Below are 10,189 nucleotides of genomic sequence, written 5' to 3'. Positions count from 1 at the left end.
AGTGCCGAAAGCATAGGTGTTATATGAGCTGCAATTGGTTAACATTATAAATATGGTTGACAAAATTTTTACCTGTGAAAAATGTCCTACTTTGTGAAAAACTTACATTTTGTTAAAATGCATGACGGATCAGGTGGATAAATAATTTGAAATGAACTACAGTAAGCGCATAGCGCTTCCTCGCTCCTCAGTCGTTACGGACAGGTACTTGAAAAAACATTATCAAAGTGACCTAAAATCGTTAAAATTTACACCATAGTCCATACATCATGCTGTAAATATTTATCGTAGAAGTCAAATATTATGGCATTGCTGTTTTCTTCCTCTTTTCTACTTATTTATTCCTTACATAGTGTAGTTTATTATTTCTTTTTAAGACCAAGATATACATCACTTCGTCAATCTGGAGTGGTAAGACTTAAAGGTGCTAGTCGCATTTGGTTTGACCTAAAATCTGTTTAATCTTGTTATTCATGTAATAAACTACTAATATCATATCAATATATTTAAGATTTAAAAAAGTATTATTTGTTGTTGTTATATTGTTAAAGACAATGTATGCAATATCCGGATACGAAAATGATTGGCATGTCTGTTCTCGGTGTCAAAATTAGTTGGATTTTCACATGGAATCAATGCAATATATATTTTCTATTAAAACTGACTATGAACAGATCCTTATTTACATGCAAATTACCGCAGTAAAGCCCAAATTTAGAAATCCCCTATGTCCAAAAGATAAGACCGTCATGACGGTAGACAGACGTTTCACTATTGAGACGGTTCACACCAAGACGGTTCACACCAAGACGGTTCACTCCCAAATGGGAGTGAAACGTCTTGAAGACGTTTCACTCCCTTTTTATACCAAAATTTTTCTAAGACTGATGATATACTAAAATAAATAGACTTTGTATTTAATAAAAATTAATTACACTTTTTGTTAATGACTATTTACTCCGTACTTAAGTTTGTGTATCATAATTGTTATCCCTGTTTCTATATTTATTATCGTACATGTGGAACAGGTAAGAATGCATTATTTTGTTATCATAAATACTTTTTAAACAGTAAATTATATTTTATAGACAAAATAATGAAATTTTAGACCCTGTATTATGTACGTATATGTAGAAGGTTTAAACCTTTGTCAAGCAGTACCTATATAGATAAGTAATTTAACTTAATGGCCATTGCAATCAGAAATGCCTTTAGATAAAATTAAAATAAAAGCATTGGGACTTTTTCAATATTTGTGACGTAAAATCATTATTTTGTGACTAAAATTCAATATAAAAGAAAAATTGTCTTTCATAACATGAGCCATCTTAAATCATAATAAAACTGATGATATTAAAGAATGATGATATTAAATATCAGAGAAGTTGCATGAAAACATATTAAAATTTACATACATTGTGGTTCATGTTCTTCTTCTTTATTTTTAGCTCACCTGTCACAAAGTGACAGGGTGAGCTTTTGTGATCGCTTTTCGTCCGTCGTCCGTCCATCCGTCGTCCGTCCGTAAACTTTTGCTTTAAATGACATCTCCTCATAAACCACTGAGCCAATTTCATCCAAACTTCAGAGGAATGTTCCTTTGGTGGTCACCTTTAAAAATTGTTCAAAGAATTTAATTCCATGCAGAACTCTGGTTGCCATGGCAACCAAAAGAAAAAACTCGACCGATGCGTTGGTACTTTAACAGAAGTCTGGCTATGACAGACACATTTCTGCCAAAAACTCGCGCCACCTGAAAATAAACAAACAAGAGTGATGTGTTATTCCCTTCTAATTATAAGAAAGTAAATATTAAGTTTTGAGCAAATTATGTATCATATCAGAAATATCATAAATAAAGCAGTATTAACTTGGCATTGTTAGTATTTAAAAATATATCACAAACTTACCTGTCTGGCTGAATGACCTGCCTGAAGCATGCCGATTGCACGTGCGCGCTCTTGTATTTGCATACGAACCATTTAATGTTTTACCGGATATCTATGTTTTTTCAATGTTATTGACTCAATACTATAGTTATATTGAAATAAAATCTAAAAGGTTTGCCAAAATCGTTTTCCTCGTGCAAAAAGTTGATTTCATACCGATAGAACGTGCGGAACCGATAATCCGTCATGGATGAATGATTTCGTTGAAAATATTTGCAAAAGGTAGTCAAATCGGTTCTGGTAAAATATAAGTAAGATATATTGAAGTGTTTTTGTGAAATACGAATTTAAAAAGTGTTGCGTTAGAAAAGTCTTTCAGTGTATATCAGATTAAATATTATTTTAATTTGTTATATAAACAAAACTTATAATGGAGAAGTTTCTGTTTCCAAGACTTTTGTTTTAATTGGATGTCATCTATAAACAATTTTTATGGTCCAATAAACAACTGATTAGTAAACTGTTGATGCTAAAGTGCAGTGTTTATACAACTGATTTAATAGTGATGTCAAACTGTTAGTTGTTGGTCTCAGTGTTTATACAACTAATTGGGTGATGAGATTACTGTTAACACCACAATTACCTACGTTTGTTTAATGGCTACTTTTTAATAAATTAATAAAGAAAAATTCAAAAGAATAATTAATTTTATACAAATCTTTTGCATATCATCGTTTAAGATACATGAAATAACAAATATTTTAATTTTATAATATTATTACTATATAATTGATATTTTTTATTATTTTAACAATAATTTTTTTGATAAAAATAATTGATATCAAGTTAATGACATTATTTCCATGTGACTTATTTTTTATTAAAGTACTAATGACAATATTATTCTCAAGAGTTTATATTATAGTTTATATAAGTAAATTAGTTACTTAGTATGAATTCCTTTTTAACAATAAATTATTGTGTGTTTTATTTTGAGTAACCAACATCACCTATTAAACCATTTTTCAATGCAACAAAAATAAAAAAATGTATATTACAGAACTTTAATTGCTTATCTACAACAGAAAAACATACATCAATATAAATAATCAATCCTGATATGGCTATTAAAAATGGAAATAAATTTGTTAACTTTCCTAAAAAATATCTAAAAAAATGGGAGTGAAACGTCCATACAATTGACAAATTGGGAGTGAAACGTCTAGGTGTGAACCGTCTTGGGAGTGAAACGTCTCAATAGTGAAATGTCTTGGGAGTGAAACGTCTGACATTCCGTCATGACATGTATTGATATATTCATAATATTGTAGCCTGGTTATTAAATATTATTTATTTTTCCCCTAAAAACAAAAAAATGTCCCCTCAAATATATTATTTAATGGCCATAGATCAGGGATCCCGTTTTTAAGTTGAATCTTATACAAAGCATCAAAGATGCATTTAACTTCATTTGAAATAACCAAAATATTTCCTGACAGCAGCTCATTGTTGATAAATTTGTTAACTGAATCTTGAATCTTCCTTTAGCTTGTTTTTAATGATTTAATTTTCTTCTGTTGAAATTCCCCCTTGAATGAAAAATATTTGAAAATCATGTAAACCAACCCACCCCCCCTGCATCAACTCTGGCCCCAGTCTCAAAATGCTAACGAGAGCCCTGAAAGTACTTGCCCCTCAAAGTGGCTTTGAATCCTGACAGGGATGTGAACTTTTTCCCTCTGTTTTATGAAAATAAGTGAAATTTTGGATGTGAAGGGGCCTTTTATAGGCTCCCATTATAGAAGGTAAAAAAGCCCTGCTTTGGATTCTTTCATATAAGGAAGCTCTCCAGCTAGCTTATGGAACATAAGTGGTTCTACTCAGGTGCCTGTTCGTGCCTGAAATAACGCAAGGAAGGGTACCTGCGGTTCTTCCTGCACCAGTAAAGCTGGAATGTCACCATATGGCTTATAATATTCTGTGTTGGTGTGATGTAAACCCCTATCAAACAAACAAACTTTCATGTTCAATTTGTCAAAGCACATCTTGCTGATAAGAAGTCACATGAGAAATGACATATTGTTCTTTACATTTAAAATAAAACAACAAAATATATGTCAAAGTTAAAAGGAATTTGTTGAAACTTCATAGATTTTTAATAGGTAGAAATTTTATTGAAAAATTACGTGTTATTTTAAAATGATTATAGTGACTTTCACTGGAAGTAAACTTATTAACATATATACTCATTATAGGGTTAAAGTTTATTTGTATGTAATTATTAAATTTAATTGGTCAGTGGCAGCACAGCTGTGAGACCAATTGAATTTTGTAAATACCTACTTACAAATTTTAAACAGCTTAGTATTTAAAATTATTTTTATAAACAGCCAATTTACTAGACTGAAAAACAGTTTTCTGATTTACCAAACTCAAAGTATACTGTAAATGTGTTACGATTCATTTGAAATACTGAAATCATATTGGACAAATTTTAAAAAGCAGTTAACCATTTTTATTTGGCCATTGTTGTTTGAATCTAAATGGTTCTTAACCAATAAAAATTTCTTATTATAGTAAATACATGGTACTTAAGATGCAAAATCAACAGATTTTATTGTACTTAAATGAAATGGCTTGTTTCATTTCCACCAAATTAATGCTTCTACCTTTTTTTGCCTTTTACAAGTTGGCTAAGCATTATAGGCAACAGCTTACATAATTTATTTAATGAGATGAAAGCATCATTCTGTATAAATGAGTAGATATATCATCAACAGTTATTTTAATTCAATTGTTTTTGTCAGAAACCAACAGTATACATGTACAATACTATATTGATATGTGGCTGAGGGAAATGATTGTGTACTGAGGTCTTTTCTTTTTGTGATTTTAGTGATAGTGCCATTGGCGAAGACTTTGATGATGATGGACGAAGTCACAAACGTGCTGGGGGTGGAAAAGATAAGTAAGTTGATACTTATATGAGCCGCTTCATGATAAAACCAACATAATGGGTTTGCGACCAGCATGGATCCAGACCAGCCTGCGCATCCGCTAGTGATGGAGAATCGGACCAAAAACATAATCGATAATCGAATTGAATCAAACATAATTAATCGATTAAAATCGGTAAATAATCGAAAACTATTTGTAAATATGCTGGTTCATCTACCAGTTGGCTATAATTAGAAATACACTAGTACACATCTTTTCAAATATCTATTCTTTCATTTGCTTATAATATATGATCATATATTACAAACCACAGACTAGATTTACATATCAATTGTTTGTAAAACCTAAAAAAAAAGTTAAATGAAACGTTTAGACAAAGCATAATCTCCTTAACAATAGCAATTTAGCTCTTTTTAACCATTTAAATTCACAATAAACTTTAACTATCACTAAGCTTGAAGAAGCACAAATCTAACAGTAAGAATCCATGTTCATTTTAAAAAAAATTATTGCTTTCACTTTCTCTGGACTAAGGTAGGTCTGGGCTCCTTGTCGCTGGCTCTTGGTACTGGTTCGGGTGGGGGCTGCATTCATTGAACGCCACCTTTCCTTGTTGATCTTGTTTATCTTATTTTGAACTAGATACAGTATGACTAGTTTCATCAGTGTTACGGTGATGTTTGTCGAAATGCTGCTGTAAATTTCTTGTATTACCTAAAAAAACACAAACATAATTTTCTCAGTTGATACTTTCCATTTAAAAACCACTACTTAAATTCTTTTATTTTCTTTTTTTTTTTAAATCATATTTTGGACTGTGGCTTAGTTTTCAAAAATATTCATTTTTAGCTCGACTTTTTTTTTTGAAAAAAAAATAGAGGTATTGCTACAGTCAGGTCGGCGTTGCCGTTGCCGTTGCCGTCCGAAAACTTGTACCTGGATCATAACTTTTTTATTTCTTTGTGTATTGTCTTCATACTTGGCCACAACAACCCTTGGGACAAGACCTTTCAGTAGACCACACTAACCTTGACCTTCATCCATAAATGACCTTGACCTTCAAGGTTAAAAGTCCAATTTTTGCTTGTTCATGCTTGTTATTGGCTGTAACTTTGTTATTTTTGAATGGATTGTCTTCAAACTTGAAACATAATAATCTTTAAGGATATCCCTTAAAAATAACCAGCCAGACCTTGACCTTCACTCATAAATGACCTTGACTTTGAAGGTCAAAATTATTGAAATTTTCATTTTTTTTGGCTTTTATTGGCTGTAAGTTTTGTTATTTTTGAATGGATTGTCCTGAAACTTGAACATAATAATCTTCAAAGATTACTGTTAAAGATATACTGAAAGACCTTGACCTTCACACATTAATGACATTGTCTTTGAAGGTCAAATTATTGAAATTTTTCATTGTTTTGGCGGACTGACTGTAACTTTGCTATTATTGAAGGGATCAACTTCATATTATAAGAAGAACATTCTTAAGGACCAGACCTTGTTGTTTATCAAACCCAACTTTGCTTGGGCTCTTAAATGACCTTGACCTTGAAGGTTAAATTACTGAATTTTCTCAGATTTGTGCATTAAATGACCATATTTAAATATTTATTGGTGTGTGTGTGTCTATATATATATATTTACAACAACAACAACAATAACTAAAATTGTGTCATTGTTTCTATTTATAGAATTGCGTCATTGTTTCTATTTATAGAATTGCGTCATTGTTTCTATTTTACAGAAATTGGGTCATTGTTTTCTTTATAGAAATGCGTCATTGTTTCTATTTTTAGAGATTGCATCATTTTTTCTATTTTTAGAAATTGCGTCATAATTTCTATTTTTAGGAAATTGCATTCATTTTTTTCTATTTTTAGATATTGCGTCATAATTTTTATTTTTAGTATTTTTAGAGATTGCATCATTTTTCTATTTTTTAGAAATTGTGTCATAATTTTCTATTTTTAGAAATTGCGTCATTGTTGCTATTTAGAGAAATTGCGTCATTGTTTCTAATTTTAAAGATTGTGTCATTTTTTCTATTTTTAGAAATTGTGTCATAATTTCTATTTTTAGAAAAATTGCGTCATTGGTGCTATTTTTAGATATTGCGTCATTTTTTCTATTTTTTTAGAAATTGCGTCATAATTTCTATTTTTAGTATTTTTAGTGATTGCATCATTTTTTCTATTTTTAGAAACTGCATCATTGGTGCTATTTTAGAAATTGCGTCATTGTTGCTATTTTAGAAAATGCGTCATTGTTTCTAATTTAAGAGATTGTGTCATTTTTTCTATTTTTAGAAATTGCGTCATAATTTCTATTTTTTAGAAATTGCGTCATAATTTCTATTTTTGAAAATTGCGTCATTTTTTTCTATTATAAGAAATTGCGTCTATTTTTCTATTTTTAGAAATTGCGTCATAATTTCTATTTTTTAGAAATTGCGTCATTTTTTCTATTTTTAGAAATTGCGTCATAATTTTCTATTTTTAGAAATTGCATCATTGGTGCTATTTTTTAGAAATTGTATCATTGTTGCTATTTTTTTAGAAAATGTGTCATTGTTTCTAAATTTAGAGATTGTGTCATTTTTTCTATATTTAGAAATTGCGTAATAATTTCTATTTTTAGAAATTGCGTCATAAATTTCTATTTTTAGAAATTGCGTCCATTGGTGCTATTTTTAGAAATTGCGTCATTTTTTTCTATTTTTAGAAATTGCGTCATAATTTCTATTTTTAGAAATTGCGTTATAATTTCTATTTTTAGAAATTGCGTCATTGGTGCTATTTTTAGAAATTGCGTCATTTTTTTCTACTTTTAGAAATTGCGTCATAATTTCTATTTTTAGATATTGCGTCATAATTTCTATTTTTAGTATTTTTTAGAAATTGCGTCATTTTTTTCTTTTTTTAGAAATGCTTCCTTTTTTCTATTTTTAGAAAATTGTGTCAATTTTTCTATTTTTTGAAAAATTGCATCATTGTTGCTATTTTAGAAATTGCATCACTTTTTTATTTTTTAGAAATTATGTCATTTTTTGTATTTTTAGAAATTGCGTCATTTTTTCTATATTGAGAAATTGCGTCATGTTGCTATTTTAAGAAATTGCGTACTGTTGCTATTTTTAGAAATATGCTTAATGTTTCTATTCATATATATACAAAATATATAAAGAAAACTAATGTGACAAGACAGACCAACTAAATTTATATAAAGGAAACGTTAATATATGTACAAACCTTTCTATGTTTGCGTTTAGAAAAAGTAAAAAGTCGAGCGTTGCACCCGCCCGGCGGTGGCTCTTGTTTCATTTTAAATCAACCTTACATTGATACATAACACGTTAAACATTATAATTTACAAAGCATGTTATCATGTTGACAATTGCCTACGATAAAAACTGGTACAAGAACTACATGTTCAGTAACAGGTTATATCCGGAAAATGGAAGAAATAAAGTATTCATTTTTAATTAACCTTACCTGGATACATTACAAGTTATACATTATCATTTATATAGCATTGAACATAATTTCCTACAATAAAAACTTGTACATGAACCACATGTCCACTAACAGGTTATATCCGAAAAAATGGAAGAAAATATTCACCTTTGTTTGCATACGACTTCATGTATAATCGGCAAATGACGGTGTCGTCATGTGAAGGTTGTGCTTGGACTGGGCGGAACCGTCAGAATGTTTTTTAAAACCAAAGACAACGCCAAACTGATGAGCGTGTTCTTCCCTGGGAAGTTGAAAATTTCCTTGTCCGGACTTTTACGATGAGAGTAACGTCCCTTTTCTGATTTTCTTTTTAACCCAAAGAAATGTAAGTAGCAACATCGATTTTACAGTAAAGAAATCGATTGTCGCTAACATAAGCGGCCAGCGACGATTATTGGATTCTACTCGATCATCGTGACATCACTAGCATCCGCGCAGTCTGATCAGGATCCATGCTGTTCGCTATCAGTTTCTCTACTTGTTAAAAGGTTTAAAAGCGAACAGCATGGTGCGCAGATGCATGGATCCATGCTGGTCGCAAACCCATTATGTTGGTTTTGTCATGACACGGCGCATATGTTCATGTTGGTTATTGATTATTGTAGAATAACATGATAATATGTAATATAACTTATTATATTGTTTTAAGGTTATTATATTATACCATATAATGATATTATGTTAAATTTGTGATAGGACCTTAAGTCTGAACATGAGTTACATCCATAGTGTATGTGATTTACCACACCTGTCACTTGTATGATCAAACACGTTTATGTAACTTGATAGGGACATTGCCAATACCCTGTAGACCCCTCTTGACTAAGAGGTAAGAAGGTCAAAGTTCAAGGTCACTGTCTCAAAGCCAGTCAAAGCTGTTCAGACCAAACTAGAAAACCCTAGGCTTACATTAAATACAATCCTAAGATTATGTGTGTAGGTTGGTCATGACTTGTAAATTACCCTTATTCATTTTGAGGTTAGAAGGTCAAAGGTCAAGGTCCAGCAGGGAAAATGTTAATAAACAATTAAACTCAAAATATGCTGTAAATTTCATGTCATTTTTCTATAAAGATAAAAATATTAGTTATAATTAATGATAAGTTGAGGATAATTTAAATGGGGTCATTCTGTTGTCTTAAAGTGCTAAAAACAAGTGTGACCCTTAATATTACTTGGACTATGAGAAGAACATTTTTGTGTCGCCTCTACGGAGATCACTTCTCCGTCGTCTGTCCGTCCGTCTGTCCGTCCGTCTGTCCGTCCGTCCGTCACAAAACTTGTCCGGACTACTCCTCATAAACTACTAATGCAATTTCATCCAAACTTTACAGGAATGATTAGTACCAAGTCTAGTTGTGCATATTGTCAGCATTTTCCGGTTCAATGATTTTTGTCAGAGTTATGGCCCTTTAATAATTTTTAATTTTAAAGTTTGTCCGGACTACTTCTCTTATACCACTAATGCAATTTCAATGAAACTTTACAGGATTGATCTGTAGCTCAAGTCCTTGCGCATATTGCACGGGTTATCCGGTTGAATGATTTTTGGCCGGGTTATGGCCCTTTGATAAAAAGGTTTCTTTTTCTGTGTGTTGCCAGATACACAAAAGCTTGTCCGGACTACTCCTCATAAACTACAGGTGCAATATCATCCAAACTTTACAGAAATGATCAGTACCAAGTCTAGTTGTGCATATTGTCAGCATTTTCCGGTTCAATGATTTTTGTTTGAGTTATGGCCCTTTAATAATTTTTATTTTTAAAGTTTGTCCGGACTACTTCTCTTATACAACTAATGCAATTTCAATGAAACTTTACAGG

The 10,189-nt window shown here is 30.9% G+C and overlaps 1 protein-coding gene and 1 long non-coding RNA gene across 2 annotated transcripts in view; one reads left to right on the top strand and one right to left on the bottom strand.

Annotated features, from left to right (window-relative positions):
- Positions 1–10,189, top strand: part of LOC132747299 (circadian locomoter output cycles protein kaput-like) — a gene marked incomplete at its 3' end in the record, with an annotated part of 36,004 nt that continues 25,815 nt past the window's right edge. Inside the window, exons 1-2 of the mRNA XM_060736633.1 lie at positions 1–204; positions 4,786–4,857. Of these exons, the coding sequence (XP_060592616.1) occupies positions 152–204; positions 4,786–4,857 (125 nt within the window). The remainder of the gene's footprint in view (positions 205–4,785; positions 4,858–10,189) is intronic.
- LOC132747296 (uncharacterized) lies at positions 5,097–8,537 on the bottom strand. The gene is made up of 2 exons (XR_009628111.1): positions 8,471–8,537; positions 5,097–5,561 (listed from the first exon to the last, which is right to left on the bottom strand). It is a non-coding gene; the product is annotated as an uncharacterized LOC132747296 (long non-coding RNA).

This window comes from Ruditapes philippinarum, unplaced genomic scaffold (genome assembly GCF_026571515.1).
Source record: "Ruditapes philippinarum isolate M1 unplaced genomic scaffold, ASM2657151v2 ctg13015_1_1_1_1, whole genome shotgun sequence".
Lineage (NCBI taxonomy): Eukaryota > Metazoa > Mollusca > Bivalvia > Venerida > Veneridae > Ruditapes > Ruditapes philippinarum.
This window is presented reverse-complemented; position numbering and strand designations above follow the sequence as displayed.